The following is a 21,465-nucleotide window of genomic DNA, read 5'->3' on the forward strand; positions in this document are numbered from 1 at the left end:
GAAGTGAACATTTGTCTAATTCTATCTATATCTTCCTGCAGTGATTCAATTACTGGTCTTCTTTCCAATAGGGAGTTAACCATTATATAGAGAATAGTGATCTATTGATGACATCCACCAAACTGCAAAGATATGATAACAAGACAAAATATACTTCTCTTGGGGACTCCTGCATTAGAGTTGTAATAAGAAGGTGAATACATAAATATAATAACTCAACGTTTGCACCCTCAGAGGCAGTCACATTGATGGAGCCACATACCAGATTTCCAATGAGATCAGGTTGACTTACTGAAAGATCCATTTGTCAGGAGGCACTTGACTAAATGCCAAGACTGTGGTATTTTCTCAGCTTCTCCCACCATCTGCAACCTTAGCTGAAATCATACACTATTATAAATATAAAAAACTAACTGTATGATGGGAGCCTTATTGATACTCAGGTGGAAAATAATATTTTCTTTCAGTTAAAAAATCTTAATAAAAGCTAAGGGAAAGAGTAGGAAAATAACATAAATTTGGCTGTAAATCATCTGGTAAGCCTACAAGAAGAAATAAAAAGCTTGAAAAGCTGGATAATTTGGAGAGCCATTCTCATAGAACTAACCAACATTTGGCTGGAATCCCTCAGGGAACACAAGGTACCGATATGGTAGTATACCCACAAGTAGTTTTAGAAAGAAGCTTCAGGTGTGGACCTTGGGGGTTCCATTAAGCACTGCAGCTTAAACCAATGCAGGGAGGGATAAATGCAAGTTTGTTCTTTCTTTAAAACATTCATAACAAGTCTTGACTCATTGGGTGTTCATTCGATCCACCTTAGAAGAGATTGAAGAAATAGGCATGCAAAAGACACGAGTATCAGGTCCATATCACAAGGGGGTGCTACTGGTACCTGGGTTATGCTATATTACTCATAGATACAGAGCAGTGCAACTCAACTCCCATAAAAGTAACATGCTCAGTCCACTTAAATGGCCGGCTGACGCGACTGAACCCAAGATTTTGTAAGCAGCGGAGGTAATCAGATGTGCACCCTGTATCCAGGCAGGCTGCTTGTGACTTGGGAAAATGAAAAGCTCCAATATCTGACTGCATTATCCCCTTGACCATTCACTACCCAACATTTGCTGATCTCCTTTCCTGTTGCAGTCCCAGGCTCAAGTTGCTGCTGAAAAATCCCTCTGGCTCCCCTCTGCTCTGATCTGGATCTCCTAAAGCAGCAATGTTAACTGCCATCATTCTCCTCTGCCGTTGCACATCCTGTCCATCTCACATTTCCAAACTCCTTCCTATTCCTTTCTGCATTGCTCTCGAACCTTTCTTTTGTTCTGCTAAATCCATCTATTTCTTTTCCTTGCAAATAAGACCCTCTATCATATTCTGAGATATTCAACCATTTTGCCGTGAAAGATCAGGATATGCTGTATATTGATGCGTTACTTTTAAGTTAAAGTGAGTTTACGAAGGTTTAAAATCCAGTTTGAAGCCAGACAGACTGGTCTGTGGAATGTGGGCCGCATTCTGATTAAACAGTGAAAGTCTTTGAGCCTTTTCTTTGATCCATCCAGGCTTATTGTGTTGGGTTAGCCCTACTGATTTTGAAAACAGCAATTAGTTGCTCGAGGTCTCCACCCAACACAAGGGGGTAGGCGGATATAATTGGCAGCCCAACTGGCTAACCCCAGATAGTGAGTGGGTCAGAGGTCAAACCTTCAAATTCCTGTCCAGAGAGTTACAAAAGAACAAGGGAACACATATTTTGGGTCAGTTTCAAAAAGGCTGCCAAATCAGGCAGGTAAGAGTCAAGTTTCTCTTAAGAAGAAATGGTGGTGAAATTTACTTCAAATGTTTCTCTATTAGTGTACTTAACAACCACAAAATAAACTGATTTGCAGACTAACATTGAGCCTGTTCTCATTAAAGTGTGAATCAATCCACCTTTTGGAAAATTGAAGCAGCACACCTGAGAACATGTGAGAAGGATTACAGTATCCAGTTCATATACCTAGATATTGGGTCGTGAAAGTAAACTCCCAATTGCAAGGGGCATAGGGTCCACTAATGAATAATTGGTTGTTAGTTCGTTAGAGTCTCCTGCGCCCAGTGTCACGAGGAAACCCATTTTTTCAACTGCTGTCATCTTGAGTATCATCTTGCCTTACATCTAGTTCTCTACATTTGAAGTTTATATTTGCAAGTCTGCCACAGGCTTCTCTTGTTTCTGGGGTGTTTCCATAATGAGGGGAGTTTATACATGGACAGATTGTTAGCTTGATTCATATCTCCCTACAAGGTGGATCGGTGGACTGCCTTTAGTTTGGCTCCTATCTTTCAACCCCTCTGGCTTGGGTGACCCTACCAGGAGTAATACTCCCACCAGCAGAGCTCTCAGGATCATAGGAGCACACAAACCTTCCCACCATATCAAGGTGCAGTCCCTAGGGAAGGAAAGACTACTGTTGCTTAACCCAAGATAATATCAAGGGCTTACCCAAACTTTCTAACATCAACCCCAACCCCAACCCCCACCCCCCCCCCCCCATCTCTCTGACAATTTCCTATTTAAGTCCCCTTAATCTGGCACCTGCCGTGTTCAGAGTTAGCAACAACATCCTTTATGATTGTGACTGGCACCATTATTTCTCTTTGTCCTGCTTAACCTATCAGTGGCATCCAACGGCTTCAAATACTGCACCCTCTTTTACTCCATGGTCTATCTCACGAGACTGTCCTTGCATGGCTCCTTTGCTAGCTGTGCTTGCTGCATTCGGCTATCTCCAGCAATAGCTTCTCCTCCTGACCCCACATGCTCTCATTCGTGGTACCCCAATAAATAGAATGCCCCCTTTTTCCTCATTTATACATTGCTTCTTGATGACATCATCTAGTGCATGGAGTCAGTTTTCATATTTACTGATAACACTCAGCACTACTTTTCCACCAACATCCATGTTATCAGACTACTTGCCCAAAATCATTTTATGAATGACCCAGAGGTTCCTTCAAATTAACACTGACAATAACAAAACCATCTTATTAAGCTCCCACCAAAAACTCCATAAACTTGCCCCCAACTCCGTCTCCCTCTCCATCTGTGCTCAGGCTGATCCACATGGAAGGCAACTTCGGTATCCTGTTTGACCCGGTGCTGAATTTCAAACCCTATATTCTATCCCTGGTTGAGATCGCTTACTTTCATCAACATGACATCCGCCCTCTCTGCCCCTACCTCTCCACGACTGTTGCTGGAACCCTAATACATGCTCTCTTACATCCATAGCCAACTTCTCCAATGCCCTCCGCACTAATCTCCCTAGTTCCACCCTGCACAAACTCCAACTTGTCCAAGACTAAGCTGCCTGCATCCTACCTGGCACTGAGGCTCACTCGCTCTCACCCGGCTCCCTGTCCCATAACAGGTCGAATTCGAAATCCTCATTCTCACTTACAAATCTCTACATGTCCTCACTCCACATGTCTGCAACCTCCTCTCACCCTACATCCCAGCCCATGTTTCTCCATCTTCCTATTCCAATGTCCTATTCAGTTACCCTTTCTCTACTCCACCATCAATAGCAGCTATGTCCCTTACTGTCAGGAACTCCCTCACTAAGCCCCGTGCCCTGCTACTTCTCTCCCTGCCTTTAAAAGCCTCTTTTCAAACGTGCTTTTGCTCAACCTCCCTAAATTTCCTCCTACTGCTCAGTGTGCATTTCATCTCTATGAAGCACCTTGGGATCTTTTCTAATTAAAGGCACTGTGTGTGTCAACGACGGCAGGCAGCAGCAGCTAAGTAAAAAAAAAAAGAAAATATCTTCAATTCTGAAATTGCTTTACCATGCGAGACGTTCAAAAACAAAAAGAAAATACTGGCACTGAAAAGGAAAGGGCCAAAAGCAAATTTGCACTGATACAGCCACTTGACTGAATGTACTAATGAACGGAAAAGACGCAAGTATATGGTGGGATTAACTGAAGTGGAGGCATAAAAAGAATTTGGCAGGCAACGATAGAACGTTAAGCACATTTTCCAAATTCAACGAGTGAAACATAAGCAAGGTTGTATTTTTTTAATCAAAGGCTGGTTGAGGAAGTTGGTGACCCCAACATTACTAAGAATACTTTTCTAATACATTACTCAAAGCCAGTAGCAGCCTTGCGCTTGTAACAGAAAGCCCGGCTTTTTTTCAGTCTTAGCAGAGTTTTTGCTAACATACAATAAGCCACAGCAAACACTTGGCAGAGACAGAGGTTTTTTTGAAAAAACGATTTGAAAACAGTCCAAACATACTGACGCCAATGTTGGGATGTGGACTGTTTCCACTGAGGGTGGGGAGGGGGGGTCCCTTGACTGCCGTCACAAGGGCATGTCAACGCAACTAATGGCTGAATTCCTAAGGAAGATCATTTTAGGAATGGATTATAGTTCTTTGCACAGATCCTTCAAGCGTATCTAAGAATAAGTACTTTGAGCTCCTTCTCCTTTACACAGTGGATACTGATATCATCACAGCAACAAGCTGCTAGGAGTTTCTGAACAGAGCAGTATGAGCAAAGATGCAGTCATCAACACAGGATGCATCAGCGTCGTTGTAAATTTTGCTCTTTCACACCATCGGGGACTTGACTCCCTCAGCCAGTTCCTCAAACAATTTGATCAATGCTCATATTTTACAACCCATTTGATACATTGAAAGGAGCCTCAGAAACAGACAAGGAGGTTAAAATGAACCATATTTTATGTAATGGTTTAATTTTTAAAAGGGTGCTGATGATAATATTTCTTTCTTAAGTTAGAGCTGTCTAGGTTATAATCCACTCTTTATGAACCATTACTTTCTTTTGGCGCTTTGGACGTTGGCAACACAATACAACATAAAATACTTCCTACAACGTTTTTTCAACGGGTCAAAAAGTTGGAACTTTTCTCCTCTCTTGTCTACTGGATTTCCTTTGTTTGAATAAAACCTTCTGGATGAGGAGTGATGGATTCCAGGCTGTACATCTAAAACTTGTGGGAGCACCACAGAACTTTTGTCACTGTACTTTTCTGCTAGAGCTAATTTTTGAAACAATGTGATTTACTGTGGTACTTCAGTTGAAAAGTTAATAATATGGGCAACAATAATAACCTTGTCTTTGTCTATAGCTTAAGAAAATACAAAAAAAAATTGGCACAAGAATGCATTCTTTCCACGTTAGGTCATAGAAATGGAGGCTTATAGTTGTATTACAGTATGCCACATTTGACAGCAAATAAACCATTTTTACTTGTGTAATACAGTAGATATGCCAAATGTGATAGTGATTGAAAAAATATGCTTATATATAAAAATATATTGGATCTCAGGACACACGCTGATACTTAGTTATCATTCAGAATGATACATGAACTCATTTAACTGCACCGAAAACCTTAGTCTCATTCCTTGAAGAGACTGTTCATCACAGAACTGAGTAATGGACACAATATGATATATATATTGAACAAGAGACAATTTCAGTTGGAATTCCTTATGCAATTTTGTTGCCCAGAAAGAAAAATTGAACTTAATTTTATATAGTTTCACGATTTTCACGACCTCAAGGTGTCCCAAAGCATTTCTCAGCCAATGAAGTACTTTTGAAGTGTGATCCCACAATGAGATAAATTACCAGAAAATCTGTTTTTAATGATGGTGGTTGAGGGATAATTATTAGCCAGGTCACCGTGAGAATTTCCCTGCTCATTTTTGAATAGTGCAATGGGATCTTTTACGTCCATCTAATGGGGCAGATGGGCCTCTGTTTATGAACTCATCTGAAAGATGACAATGCAGCTCTCCCTCAGTGTTGCTTAACTTAGATTATGGGCTAAACTCTCTGGAGTGAGGCTTGAACACTGACCTTCTGTCTCAGGAGCCAAAGCTGACGCCCTTGCCAAGCAGTATCTAAAGGTCATAATTTGCATGTAGATTTTCACAAAAGAAATTAAATGCAAACATTTCAATTTTAAAGGTCAGCAGATGTTTTAAAAAAATTACTGGTAAAATGCATTCTTCATGGATATCTTAGTCTACTTTGTGATTATTTGCATATGATTTAAATTAAATGTCACAATTCAGATTTTTTGCAAAGTTACTCAATATTAATACTGTTTTGTAATTAACTTGAATAAATTGTATTTTTCTGAAAGGCTCACACAAAAAGTGATATATTGTGAGTGATGTGGTTGTACGATAGCTATGATGCCATGGACACATTTAGCAGTGAAACAACATGTGAAGAAATCTCAAATATCAGAATGCAAGCTATAAGCATACAGTTTACAACATTGCAGTTGGAGACACATGCTGGAGTACAGTTATACAGATGCCAGCTGCCCTATGTTACCTTATATAATTGGCCATTTTTTTGTACATCAGCAGGCTGTTGTACCAAGAAAGCCATCAAAATGGAGCTTGCTATTGTACGTATACGCACACACATATACATGTATTCTCATTAGGAGTCTAGATGCCAGTCAGGAACATGAACCCAGCTTGATTTTTTTCGCCCATTGTGATTAGGGGAGCCAAAAACAATTCTAGTCCCTCCCCTAAAATTGATTAGCTCAAAGACCATATATTGAACCTGAAACCCTCATGCTCTTCATGGCTCAGTAACACAATACATTATTAATTTACCTACTGAGCCATTGGGAGCATAGTATGCAATGCTCAGGTCCTCCTACCAATTTGATTGGAGATTACACACTAGCCAACTAGCCTAAAATGGAAGATACAGAAAGAAATACAAGATTTGTTTTAATTATGTTCTCTCTCTGCCTCCCCCCACCCCCACCCCCAAAATTGAATCATACAATGTTACAGCACAGAAATCGAGTTAACTTACTTTTTATATAGAACTTTTCATGACCTCAGGATGTCCCAAAGTCCTTCTCAGCCAAAGAGGTACTTTTGAAGTGTGGTTTCCATTGTAATATATGGAAGCACAGCAGCCAATTTGGCCCAGAGTCTGTGCTTGTGTTTTTTTCCACAAGCCACTTAGTCTAATCTCACTCTCCTGCTTGCTCTCATACCCTTTAATATTCCTCTTTTCAAGTAATTACCAAATTCCTTTTTAAAGTACCATGAACTCTGCTTCAACAATGGTTTGCAGCAGAGAATTCCACATTCTAATTTTCCTCTGTGTAAAGATTTTTTTTCTAATCATTTAAAAGTTTTCTTTAAGAACAGCAAAGGAACTGTGAGCTGTACATTAGTTATAATAGTCACTGAGCATAGAACGTCCTGGTAATTAACTACAGATTGTGGCTTCATGACTACAGATTTATCAAAAATAGAATCCGCTTTCTTAACCCTCTTAAATGATATTATCAAAGAGAGATAACTTCTGCTTTGAGGAATGTTTTCAACACATAGAATTACATAGAAATTGTAACACAAAAACCAGCCATTCGGCCCAACCAGTCCATGTTGGTGTTTATCCTTCGCAAAAGGGGAAGTCCCAATCCCATGTGCCTGTTCTGTTCCCATATCCGTTTATTCCCCTGTCCTTCAACCACCTATCTAACTTGTTTTTAAATGTTGACATGGTCTCTGATTCAATCATTAACTCTGGTCCACAGTCCAACAACCCACTGTGTAAAAATGTTTTTCCTGCTCCCTCTCTTAAATCTCTAATCTTAAATCTATGCCTACTTGTTCTAAACCCCTCAGCCACTGGAAACAGTTTGGGAGTAAATTTTCACCATCACTGCTTGGACGGTAAACTGGCAGAATCGATTGCCCGCCTGTTATAGAACCGGTCTGATTTTGAAAAATGGGCGGGTTCTATAACAAGTGAGCAACCCAATCTGACAGTTTACTGTCCAAGCAGTGATGGTGAAAATTACCTCCTTTTTCTCTCAAGTTTGTTCCATCTCTTCATAATTTTAAACACCTCTATCAAATCACCCCTTAATCTCCTTTGTTCTAATGAAGACAGCCCCCTAATAACCCACATACACTTGTCCTCATAAAATTATAATTTTGTAATTACTCCTGTGGCCCATTTTTCTATATTTTGGTATCAAGTAATTAATCATTGCTGAGATATCTAACCAGAATAGATATAAAGGTATAACAAACAAGCAACTTGCAACTGTTAGCAATATCAACAAGCATTTCCTTTTAACTTAAGGCATAAATACACACAGTATATTTACACCCATTTTGTCACTTGAGACAATGCCCAAAAATATTTATGTTGTATTATATTTATTTTTTCCTTTTATAGTAATTCTGAAAATGTTGGAAAATATAGCAAAGAAAGAACTGAATGGTGAAATGGGTTAACACATAGTCTAGAATTTGCATTTGAATCCAGTCCAGACTGATGGAATAACAGTCTCTCTTTGCCAGCAGTAAAGATCCCATATGAAATAAATCTTGCTAGCTTCAAGCCAGTTTCTAGTAGGCGCATTGTCACAAGACAAAACGGTAATGAAACTCAAAGCAGCATCACAGTGGATGTTGGAAAGTCCTATGAAGTAGTCTACTTGGACTTCCAGAAAGTCTTTGATAAAGTCTTATGTAAAATGTTATTACAGAAGTTTAAGACCTTGAAAAACTTGGAGGTGAATAAGAAAGTGACTGAAAGAGAAACAGCATTGGGTACTGACTCGGGAAGTGATGTCAGCCTCAGGAGATATATTAAGTAGAGTCTCCCAAGAATTGGTGTTGGGACATCTGGTGTTTCTAATTTATAAAAACAACCTTAGAAAGACAGAAGTAATGGGTGCACGGGGATCTTTGCAGGTGAGAGGGCTGTGGCATCCTGAATGAGTTGTGGCGTGGGGGTGAGGCCAGCTGGGCAAAGTTAGATAAGTTCAGCTTCAAATTAATAAAGTCAAAGACTAGAGTTTCAGCAGCAGTGAGGGAGAGGCGGAGGTGGAGGCAATGTTCTGAAGATGGAAGAAAGGTGTGGGGGAGGAACTTCAGCTCAATATCGAGACTTCACACATTTTCACTTATCCTTGGGTCCAAGAAAGTGAAACAATTTTTTTTAAGACAAGATTTTTCAGTAAGGCTGGCTCCTAAATAAATTCTCCAGTGTTTCGAAAACTTTACTGCTTTTAAATATTTCATCTGTGAGAACTCTTGAAATGGAAAATAAGAAATGTTAGTTTAAGTTTATCATTGCTCTTGATTTGCCCTTCCTTTTGTGTTGCCATCTCTCAGATTCTGTACAATTTTAAGCAGCTTGGCTTCAGTCAACTCATTTTTCACAGTCCTATGCACCAGGAACTCCTCAAGTCAATAAACTATAAATGGTGGTAAACACATTGGAGGAACCAAAAAAATGTGTACATTATCCAGATTCTAGAAACTGTTTGATTTCTGGTAACTAGCTTACACTGACCAAGTTTGGTTGATTCAGGTTTGGTCTATGAAGCATAATGTTGTACAGAGTCAACTTATAGTTGTTTATTTTTGATTTAAGTGTTCGCCTGTTGCTAACTATACATTAATGTATGACACAGGTTGTATCAATGGAATTAAACTGCTGCTTTTCACCTTGCAGTTATAGATCTGTAGTGCCATCCGTTGTCCCTAGTTAAAAGCATAGATTAGCAACTAGAAAGAGAGCAAGCAAGCAAGAAGAAAAATTAACGGAGGTGGTACTATTAATGAAACACCTTCTTGAATTACATAAATTTAGGAAAAAGGTAAATAGAGACTAAGTATGGGTCTCAGAGGGTTAATTTAGCAAGAACACATTACAGTCTAACTTTATTTTATGCGTCTCTCTCTTTTCTTTTTAAAGGCTTACCTGGCAAGTGGAGGATAAGATTGATGCCAACAATGTAGCTTACACATCTGGGAAACTGAGCCTGCATACTGACTACCCAGCACTGCACAATCCCCCTGGGGTAAGACTTTTTGCTGTTGCCTAAAACCCCATGAAGCTACTTTTTCCAAAGAATATTAATGAAAAAAATAAAATATAAAGCAAAGAGAAATATATAATAGGTTGGATACAAGCCCTTGCTTGTTTTAATGAAAATATTTGTTTTAATGAAAACATTTGTCTACTATTGCTTTTACAGCATTGTCTAACGTGACTTTTTCAAAGCATGCATCCTTTGTCAGTCCCTCTCTGTCGCAAAGAACATAATTTTACAAAAATATAACCAAGGTGAAATCGTTGAGCATTTGCGACAAAGTATTGAGATACCGGGTATTTCTGCAAATGCTTTAAACTCTTTTACAGAAGAGAGGAAAGGAGTTGTTACAGGAGTACAGGGACAGTCTGGTATTTTCATAGGAAAGCAACAGAATGTTTTACACTGAAGCAGGTATAACAATGATCAGAGGTTAAGTGATTGTAATGGTTTGAGAGAGTGATGTAACACTATCCTTCACTTTTGGGGACGCAAGGTTAAATCTGAAAGGAAATTTTATTTGAGTATGTTCTCTCAGATACATTAAATAAAAACACTCAGGAAATCATTAACCTCTTGGAAACTAGAAGGGGCGCTGATGAAAATCTCAGTACCGCAGCTGATGAAGGTCCAAGAAAGCAGGCCAAAACATTTTGAAATAGTTGCACTTCAGGTAATATGGAAGGCAGGACCACCTTGTAAAAGTTATGGAGAATTCTCAGTGTATATTAACCCATATCAACTTGGCCTATTTTCCATTTTTTGTTTTCAGTGGTGAGAAGTCATGTGTTAATAGAAATCTATGCAATTTACATAATCCTGAGGGAACCATAATCCCTTCAATCCCTCTAATTAGATTGCAGAATGACAGCAGTATAGAAAGAAGGAAAGAGAGAGAAAGAGAGTGAGAGAGAAAGAAAGAGAGAGGAAGGTTGATTAGTGAGAAGTCATTTTAAAATCAATAGCAGGCAAACGATCAGTGAATTAATCATTCCACAATACATATTCCTTGGAAAATTAGATTCTTTTCATATGTTCAGTTGTCTTATTATTGCGGTAAGATTATTCAATATGTTTCAGTTTCTACTTTGGACACTTTTCAGCTAGAGCTTGGCTATTGCAAAGTCTATTGAAGAAGAACTGAATTTGCAATTTGGATCAAAGTAGCTTCAATAGCACTCGTCTATTTAAATCAAAGTGTCCCTCTGTGCATAAGCAATAGATTTTTAAATACATCTGATATCACAGCAAAGGTCATTTATTATCATTTTAATGAAATGGCATTGTTGTTGTGGGAAAGGGAGAGTATACATCTAATCCCTGAGACAGGGTTGCATGTTTTCCCGTGTGGTCCAATGGCTGTTTATGATCAAATGTGCTATTTTAATGGGTTTAGTGGGGGGTTGGAAAGGAGAAAGAAAGATTAGTATTGATGTTCCTTGATGGTTTAATGCTGGGAATGATGAGAATACAGGGGGGCTGGAATTCAACAGATCTCTGGCAAACTGGTTGACATGGCAGAGAATGCTTGCTACCTATTGAAACCTGTGTGCCAGTCTTCATTCCAAACATTGGTTCTCACCATCATCATTCCCTACATTTGCAGACCATTGAAATAAAAACGGAGTCTTCCATTTTATCTGGTACAGTACATTTTTGTTGCAGTATGCTATTTGGGACTTAGCCAAAAAGCACGTTATAACACTAGAATCCAGGTGGAAGCATTGTGTAGCACATTTATACAAATCAGCCAAAAGAATATCTGCCAGTTGCTATTTTCTCCCCACTTTTGAGCTTAATAACAGTGTTGCACAGGATGGAATAGGCAAAATATTATCTGGTTTGTACAATATTCATTGCTTCTTTTAATCTATTGATCTTCATTATAAAATACACAGTCGTAGTGCTGATATTCTGTTGAGATGTTTTCAGTACAGATTTTTAAAATCCATTACCTACTGCTGTTTGCTTCCTTTTTGTGTAGAAATCAGTAATGAAACAAAACAAATGCTCAATCTTTGTTGGCTTTTGGCTTGTTTCAAACAAACACTGATGCCTCAGTTAAATATATATATATAGCGCCTTTCATGTCCTCAGGACACCCTGAAGTTGATATGTAGTCACTATTGTTATGTAAGCAAATTCAGCAGCTAATTTGCACACAGCCATGGTCCCTCAAACAGCAATGAGATAAATGACCAATGAATCTGGTCTGTGTTAGTGATGTTGGCTGAGCAAGAATTGCTGACCAGGGCACCGGGAGAACGCCCCTGCTCTTCTTGAAATAGTACCATGGGATCTTCTATGTCCACCTGAGAGGCAGATTGGGCCTCGGTTTAACATCTCATCTAATATGGTACCTCTAACAGTGCTGCGCTCCCTCTGTACTACTTTGAAGTGTCAGCTGAGATTATGTGCTCAAAGTCTCTTACTTATAGTACTGAGCCGAGGCTGACACTTGGAAGTGGCAGCAAATGAGATCCCATTTGTTGGGTTGGGTCCATAGAAACTCTACAAGCATTAGTCCATTTTAAGAGAGCTTCTGGTGCCTGGAACCATATCCCAGCGTGAGTCAGGCACCAGAATGGACTAATGCACCTAGAGTTTTGATGTCTAGAGCAAGATACTTGATTCCATTGGAGTATCTTCTTGCCTTACATCCAGCAAAACATGGTTCTCCACAGTTGATATTTATATTTGCAAGGCTGTAACAGACTCATATCTCTGGGTTGATTCCATAACGAAAGACACTTTTATGTGAACAGGTCATTAGTCTGACTCGAACCCCTGCCAGGTGGGCCAGTGGACTGCCTTTAGTCTGGCTCCTAACTTTCAACTTCTCTGGCTTGGGTGACCCTACTAGCAGTTATACTCCTGCCAGCATAGCTCTCAGAGTCATAGGAACAGACAATCCTTCCCACCAAATAAAGGTGCAATCCTACCTTGCTCCGTATGTCTTTCCTTTTGCATATTTTGTGAAGCACTTTGGGGTATTTCTTTCCGTTAAAGACATTAAAGAAAGCTGCTGTTGTTGTTCATGGAGGCATTGCTCCTGTGTTTCAGCACTGGGAGGCAGTCTGCATCTGCCCTTGAGGAACTCACTGATTCTGGAATTTCAGATGGACGTGGAGACTAATTCAGAGTCACCCGCCTCAAGATAAACTATTGCCAGTTGATTATCCAGCAATAACCAACAGATAAAACGTTTTTTCCAGTTTGGACAGTTCTGGCTCAAACTCCAAACCATGTTGAAGTATCAGTTTCTATTAAAATCAACAGAGCTGCATTAAGGCACATGCAGCATACATACCAATGGTCAGAAGTGTTTCACGCTGACATCAGTGTTTCTAAAGGCCTGTCAGCTTGTCGGGCAGGCATCCAAAATCAGTGGTTTCATCCAATTATTTTTTCCTTAAATCGCCCCAAAATTTCATTGTACACGTGCATGAATCCTCAGAGTTCCACACATCTATGAACGGCAACAACTTGTGCACATTCGCAAAACTTCATGGAAACACACAAGTGGTCAGCATTTGCACATGAAAGATTTTGATAGAGTGAACATGGAAAGACTATTTCCTCTGGATGGGGACTCAGTAATGAAAGGGCAGCAATTTAAAATTATCAAAAGAGTGAGGAGAGAGGATGGAAGAAATTTCATTACCCAAAGGATTGTTGGATCACAGAATACTTTGCCACTGGGAGTGACTGAGGCAGACACCAATGCATCTTTTAAAAGAAAATTTGGATAAATATTAGAAGCAGAGGAAGATACAGGGCTATGGGGAGAGCGTGGGGCAGTGGGATTAGTTTTGGATTGCTCCAGTATAGAGCTGGCACAGACACCATGGTTCGAATGGCCTCTTCTGTGTTATAAACTTCTACGGTGCTACCTGTAGGTTAATTTGCAACATACACATGTCATCAGCTCATCCAAAACTCGGCTGCATTTATCCTACCCTGCACCAACTCCCGCTTGCCCATCATTCCCCAATACCTCAGATTTAAAATTCTCATCATCGTGTTTAAATCCCTCCATGGCCTCCAGCTTTTGTGCATCTCACTCCCTTTGCCCCACCTTTGGCAGTCATACCTTCAGCTGCCTAAGCCCCATGTTCTAGAATTCTTTTCCTGAACCCTTCTACCTCTCCATCCCCCTCTCCTCCTTTAAGACCCTCCTCAAAACTCACCTCTTTGACCAAGCTTTACCACTCCCGATGGCACCCTCTTTGGCTCAGCATCCATTTTTTTCTTATGCCTCCATGAAGCACCTTGAGACATTTTTCTGTGTTAAGGGTATTATATAAATGCAAGTGTTTGTTGTGTTGTTGCTCCACTGTGTTCTCAGCATTACCACACCTTTTAACACCATAGTAAGACCTTTAGATTTTAGATTTCACAGGAAAATGGACCAGATTGTGAAATGTGACCCCAAACACTGACAAAAATCCTCTAATTCCATGTAATAAAATAGAATTTAACTTATTATAAGTGTCAGCTATGGCTCAGTGGTAGCACTCTCACCTCTGAGTCAAAAGGTTGTGGATTCAAGCTCCACTCCAGAGGCCCGAGTACATAATCCAAGCTGACACTTCAATGCAATACTGAGCGAGTGCTGTACTGTTGGGGGTGCTGTCTTTCAACGTAGACATTAAACCGAGGCCCCATCTGCCCTCTCAGGTGGACGTAAAAGATCCCATGGCACTATTCGAAGAAGAGCAGGGAAGTTCTCCCAGGTGTCCTGGCCAATATTTATCCCTCAACCAACATCACTAAAACAGATTATCTGGTCATTATCACATTGCTGTTTGTTGGACCTTGCTGTGCGAAAATTGACTTACCATGTTTCCTACATTACAACAGTGGCTACACTTCAAAAGTACTTCATTGGCTGTATAAGTACTTTGGGATGTCCTGAGGTCATGAAAGGTGTTATATAAATGCAAGTTTTTCTTTATCCTGTCTCCGTAAGGCAGTGACCCTGAGCAGTGGCCTATATTTAGGGCTATCAGCTATTACTGAGTTGTCAGCTTCTTTTTGGAGCTGTGTTAGCTTTTTAGAAGCTCTGACAGCTGTTGTGAGTTTTCTAAGTTGCCATGCATGATGCAACCACCTCTGTAACCAACATGACTGGACCAGTTTGGGAGCATAGCATGCACTTGAGGATTGTGCTGAGTCCCATAAGGCTGCAAATATGTTACAAAACAAGGATATCTCCTAATGAGTGGAAAATACCGTGGTAATTTGCTTTTCAAAGAGAGGAGGGGGTAGTGCAGAAAGCACTCCTTTAGCTTTATCTTCTTCCCTAATATTTCAGATACTATATACAGCACTGTGCTTAAACATCAAGATAGCTGGCACATTAGAAGTTGTTCCATATTATCCTTCTACCACCCATTCTAAAGGAAGTTGTCTATTATATAGTTCATGAAAACTCTTGAGGCTTGGGATGACAGGTTCAGGAAGTTGTTTCTTGGAAGCCAGAAATCCAAACAGGCACTCGCATATCTAGGGCTTGGTGCATACTTAACAGGTTCGTAGATAGGCAAGCAGTTTCCTGTGAAGCTCAGTAGTCTAATGGCCAACAAATGATTATTTTTGGGGAGGGAGAAGTTAAGCAATAACTGTTTGGCATTGCGTTGGTTCCAAGATGACATGCCTAGCAATCGAAGCTCAGAAATGAGTCCATTCTCAATAGCAATCTTGGTAATCAGATATCTGAACCGGGCAAATGTGCAAGGCACAGTTGATGATTGAGCAGCTAACCTGGCTCATTGATAGGACCTGGAGGAGCAAATCTGACATTGAAGATTGGGATTCATCCTATTCAGTTCCAGACAGCCCTGAAAGCCATTGCGCCAATGTGTAGGGTGATCCTAGCTGGACAAGCAGCTGCAGCTTTACCAGTAGTGGCTTAATCTCCTGCAGTATACATATGCTCATGGGCTCCGTCAGCCCCAAATCTTCCTAACCTGCATCTATGTTCTATGGGCCTAAGTAAGTGGGTTGTGTTCCTTTGGGGAGTGTTTGTGCACTCCACATCAGGCAAATGGAAACTCCGCTTGTGGATCTCTCCGTAGTTTGGCTTAGAGTCTTTTAAACACGTTGATGGGTTTAAATGCATGTCAGACACCTAGCTGACCCAAAAAAAAAACTGGTCTACTACAGAGCGCCAATGACACCAGCCATTGAGAATTTTGTGGCCCAGACAGTCTCACTCTCCTAGTTGAAGGAGGAAATCTGGCGGCAAACTGTGGCAGCAAGAAAAATCTAACAGGTCATAAAATGGGGTAAAAAAATAAATTATAAAAAAAATTAACTGTTTACATTTATAAAAGTATGCAAAACCTTAGTTTCATGAAATACCCTTTCTGCCACTGTGTACTGTCCTTGTGCATCTATACAAGCATTTCTAAGATTGCAAAAATACCCTTGATATTTAATCTCCAAATACATTTCTATTGCATTCCTTGTTCCACATTGAACTCCAGCCTTCCATCTAATGAAAACATCCATTCTCAACCCACTTGTGATACTGAATAGTGCACGACATGTTTTGGTTTTTGCTGGCAGCACTCTGTATACAGTACTGTACCTGACATGTAAACTGGAGGAGGAATATCAAAAAATTGGGAGGGGTTTTAAAAACCAATAATCTGTCATTTACTAAACAATATTACAGCACCAACTAGCATTGTGCCAAATTTATAAACAAAGCACTATACCATAAATGCTTACTAATAAAAGCAGAGTGGATTAAAAGAACATTTTTTAATCTATTAAGATTGGAACCTTCTTTTTACACATGAGCTTTAAATTTGTTCAGATCCACAAAAAAATAGTACATTCATATGTACACAGGGACAATACAGCTTCCACTCAGCATAACATCAGGAAAACATTATTTAAGCTTTAATTAAAGATAAATTGTGTAATTTATTTCTGCTGATTCTCCTAGAAAAAATATACACATAGGGCTCAATTTTAAAGTTAAATTGCGGGTGCGTCGGGTGCTGCGAAAATTGCAAAAATGCAGACTGGGTTCGGAAGCCGGCTCCAACCCGCTGATTTCCGAGTTCCCCACAGACGCACCTGGTGTGCGGCCACACTTCCTGAATCCAGAAGTCCCGCTGGCGGGATGATAGTTAAAGAACCAAATGTACCTCATTAAGGTACTTTACTTGTGACATATTAGGTAGCTAGAACGATTTTTAACTTACCTGGGCGGCTTTCCCACGGCTTCCAATTCACGCCTGAAGGGCTGGATCAGGCAAAAGTAAATTAAATAAATTAAATAAAAACCATTGCACAAAATTAAAACACAAAATCAACCTACCTTTCCACCCTGCTCCGATGTCCAATGTCTCCCTCTTCCCCCAATGACCCTCTCCGATGTCCCTCTCAGCCCCCGACGTCCCACTCCGATCTCCCCCTCTTCCCCCCTCCAATGTCCCCCCGATCTTCCTCTCTTCCCCCTGATCTCCCCCCTTCCCCCCCCGATGTCCCCCCAATCTACCCTCTTCCCCCCCCCCGCCTCGAAGTCCCCCCAATCTTTCGCTCTCCCCCCCCCGATGTCCCCCTCTCGCAATTCCACGAAACTAAAATTCCTTCAGCATATCTAGGGGTGCTACTTCTAGATATTTGGTAGTCTTAAGCAATAATCTACCTATATATTCCTGTTCACAAACCTTACTACTACTTGTCACAATTTTTGGTCACACTTTTCTGTCAACATTTCTCATTCAATTTTGTTATGTCAACCGTCATGGTGTAATTGCAGGTTCTGACCACCAGGTGGTTCTATGGGGCGAGTTTCTCAAGTCTCCCATCTCCATCACCATCTTGTTTATATATATATTTTAAAAAACTATACTTATTAACTGACTGTAGACAACACCACAGGCAATTTATTAGTAACTTAAAAAAATTAAAGCCTGAATTGTGGATGCACATTTCAATAGTGGGCTTATAACAGCACAGAAGTCTAATATTGATCATGGAAACTAAGCAATCACCAAATACATCCAAAACTCTTATTCAAAACACTGCTTTTCCCATACTCTCGCATAAGTTGCTGCTAAAGCTGATCGGTACAAATAAAATATCCCAATTTGCAAATTTTTGCACTTTTCCCCCAGAGTTTGACACAATACAGCAGCTTCAGGTACATACTTTTGAATATACTACTCGTCAATGTCAACAGTCTGATTAGTTGCTTCGAAGGGCATATAAAAGAGGAGCAGTGCTTAATAGCAATACAACTTGGACAAATGAAAGCCTAGTTAGGAATGAGATTCAGGGTGGGATCAAGTTAAAGGTACACAACTTTAAATCATTTTACGGCCAATACTGATCTATATTCAGAGACTTCATTCCTTTATTCTGAGCATTGTGAAATTTATTCTGTGTAGAAGCAGAACATCTAACATCACTTTTTATTTTAAAGACTTCCTCGAAAATGGCTAGTTAGCCTACTCCTTGATCAACTGTTTGCAAAGGTCATTATTATTTAAGATCAGTAACTTTCTATCGAATAATAAAGTTATCAAATCTTCATTATCATTCTAATTCATGGAACAAATATGATTCACAGGAGCATGATCCAAGATAACAGAAGTCATCATAGCCCTCAAAGAGGTTCTTATAAGATCTGGGTACCAAAATTATATATTTTTTGAAAAAAAGATACTTGTTAGCCACTGGAATGTAAACAAGTCAGACATTTACCAGTTCCATATCAATGTTGAAGTCTACAAAAGCTTTCACCATACCCCTACAATTTTCGCATTGATGTTCGCATTCTTTAATAGATAGCTACCAAGGAATGCAAAATACTCTGCATTCTCTGGAATCGTTACATTCATGGTTATTGATGGGGGAGAAACCGAGAACTAGGTGCAGGTTGATAAAACACTTCAGTGTTGGAAACATTAATAGAGTCTGAATAGATTGTAGGCTTCAAAAAAGCTGCCTAGGATTGTTTGAAGATTGCTGGCAGAGTGAGCCACAATTGTACAATCATCTGCGTTCTGAAGATTGATGATGCTGGTGGCGAGAACTTTCATCTTTGCCTCCAAGTGTCTTAGATTGAAAGGTAGCATCTATCAAAGAATGCGATCATCAGCGAGAAGATTCAGCACATCATTAACAGTACCTCAGCGATCTTCGGCCCAAGGACCCGTGTCTTTGATGAAAAAGGACTGGATGTATCTACAAAGATTATAGTTTATAAATCTGGTGTTCTCTCAACCCTACTGTACGGTTCTGAATCCTGGATTACTTACAGAAGGCATCTCCAGACTGTTAAACTCTTCCACCAACATTCCTTACGCAAAATCCTTCAAATTTGCTGGGATGATTATAAAACTAATGTGTTAGGCCTTTCAAAAACCAGTTGTACCAGTATTGAAGCTATGAGTAACAAAGCCTAACATTGCTGGTTTGGTCGAATGGGTGACTCCAGATGTTCAAAACAATTACTTTATTCGGAACTGAGCTCCGGCCAAAGATGTGTTGACTGCCAGAAAAAGAGATATAAAGATAGGTTGAAATCCAACCTGAAGAAATGCGGTATTGACATCAACACTTGGGGGAAAACCATCTAAGAGCACAAACTGTGGCGATCCATCTGCATGGAGAGAGTTAACGAGCTCGAACAAGCTAGGATTACCAAAGGAGAAAAATGTAGGCAGAGGAAAGACCATCAGTCTGCTGCGGCTACAGCATCAACCAGGTTGTCTTTCATTTGTCAGCTTTGTAGTAAAATATATCTTTCTAGGATTGGTTTACAAAGCTCACTGCCACCAAAGAAAGGCAGAATTGGCTAAAAACAAACAGTTGAAAGCTCTATGAAGATTAAGCTAGTGATTCCGCACCACAGGTTAAACACCTCTTCAGATCTGCGTTACCGCTTCTGAATAGTTAAAGAAAAATCTTGAAATATTTCATGGGCTGCAGATCACTAAAGAGGATTCAAAATTAATTTTATGTATTTCTTTCACCTGAAATAAAATCAAGAAGATAAATAATAATTGGCAAACGCTAAAGGGGCAGTTCTAAAAGAGTAATAGAGATGAAGGTTTAACGCCACTTGTTGAACAGGTGTTACAAAGCATAATGATTGAAAGGAATCCCTAGGTCTACACCTTGAATGAACATAAGGTTCAAACTTGAGTGGATCCTTGCTAATATATTGCCTGTGCTCAAGGTTTGCTTCTATGACAACATCGAAATGCTCAACAAAGACGTGGCCAATCTTTGAATCTTCTATTTTTCATTTTATGCTGAGAAACAATCTTACCCAATTATCGAGTGATTGCCAAAGAAAAGAGAGTTTTCCATTGGAGTTAATCTGGGAAAAATCAATATAATCAGATTTGAAGTTTCCTCCAACTGTCGTTAAAACATGCTGACATTAACCAAAAATCTTTGCAGATCTGAAGGGTATTTATCAAAACCAGAATGATTCTTCAAATCCCCATCATATCTACAGTAATAATAAAACTACCATTGACATTTGTAAAATGTAGAACTACTATATGTAAATCAAGGTAGCTTGTGGCAGGTTTTTAAAAAATCTCAAAATGTCTCTTGAACAAGTACATGGTCAGTGAATGAGAATCTGTGGATGGAATTGTCCTAACTATACTTAACACCTCACCTAATAATTTGCCCGAAGAATTTCTATGCATGTCCCCATGTCATACCATCCCTATCCATCTCAAATAACCTGTCCAACTAGACATTTTAAAAACCTCAAATCATATCCTCTGCATTTCTCTATAGAAAGTAGCCCCAATTCCTGAAGCCTATTCTGTAACTAAGAACTCTAAGAGTGGGTTTCATTTTGGTCATCTTCCTCTGTTCCTGCTCTAGGGCCTTGATATTCCCACCATGCATGGCAACCAAAATTGGTTACAATACTACCAAGTGCAGCTGTACTAATGCCTTGTATACCCCAAGTATGGTTGCACTGGAGCATTCCGTATTTTGTTCCATATTATATTCTAGCAATATGATCTAAAACTCTATTTGCCTTCACAAAGGCCCCATCACAATACTTGTGCACTCTTAACAATTTATGAACTGTAACCCCCAGGTCTATCTCTTGATCCTAAGCCTTTTGCTGGTACCCTTGCATGGTAGGGCTAGAGTTTCTCAAACCAGTATGCATTACACTACACTTATCCACATTGAAGAACACCTGCCACACATGCACCCATCCGCCTAATATCTAAAATCAGAAAACAACCTATTGATTGGGTCTAAATTGCCAACCCCTGTGCACATTCTTGTGTGACCTGCAACTTGTGTTGCATTGCATGCCTAACATTAGAGCTAGTTTTGAAATTGACAGCAGGGTGTATGGGTTTTCTTCAGAATCAATTTCCAATAAGGTAGGCAGATAATAATGAAATTCAGATCTCGCATGTTTTTTGAAGTTGATAGGAATGTAATGCAAACTTCCACGTCCTGAACAACATGCTTTGTTATTAGTTTGTACATTTATTTTTTTAAAGAATCATCTACTGGAATCAGTATGACTAATATCAATC

General features: G+C 39.7%; 1 protein-coding gene across 6 annotated transcripts in view; it reads left to right on the forward strand.

Annotated features, from left to right (window-relative positions):
* Nucleotides 1-21,465, forward strand: part of bbox1 (butyrobetaine (gamma), 2-oxoglutarate dioxygenase (gamma-butyrobetaine hydroxylase) 1) — a 164,702-nt gene that overhangs the window by 118,599 nt on the left and 24,638 nt on the right. For all 6 annotated transcript variants that reach the window (XM_067994076.1, XM_067994075.1, XM_067994081.1 and 3 more), the window contains one exon: nt 9,793-9,898. In XM_067994076.1, the coding sequence (XP_067850177.1) occupies nt 9,793-9,898 (106 nt within the window). The remainder of the gene's footprint in view (nt 1-9,792; nt 9,899-21,465) is intronic.

The sequence above is a fragment of the Heptranchias perlo genome, chromosome 12 (genome assembly GCF_035084215.1).
Source record: "Heptranchias perlo isolate sHepPer1 chromosome 12, sHepPer1.hap1, whole genome shotgun sequence".
In the NCBI taxonomy this organism is placed as follows: domain Eukaryota; kingdom Metazoa; phylum Chordata; class Chondrichthyes; order Hexanchiformes; family Hexanchidae; genus Heptranchias; species Heptranchias perlo.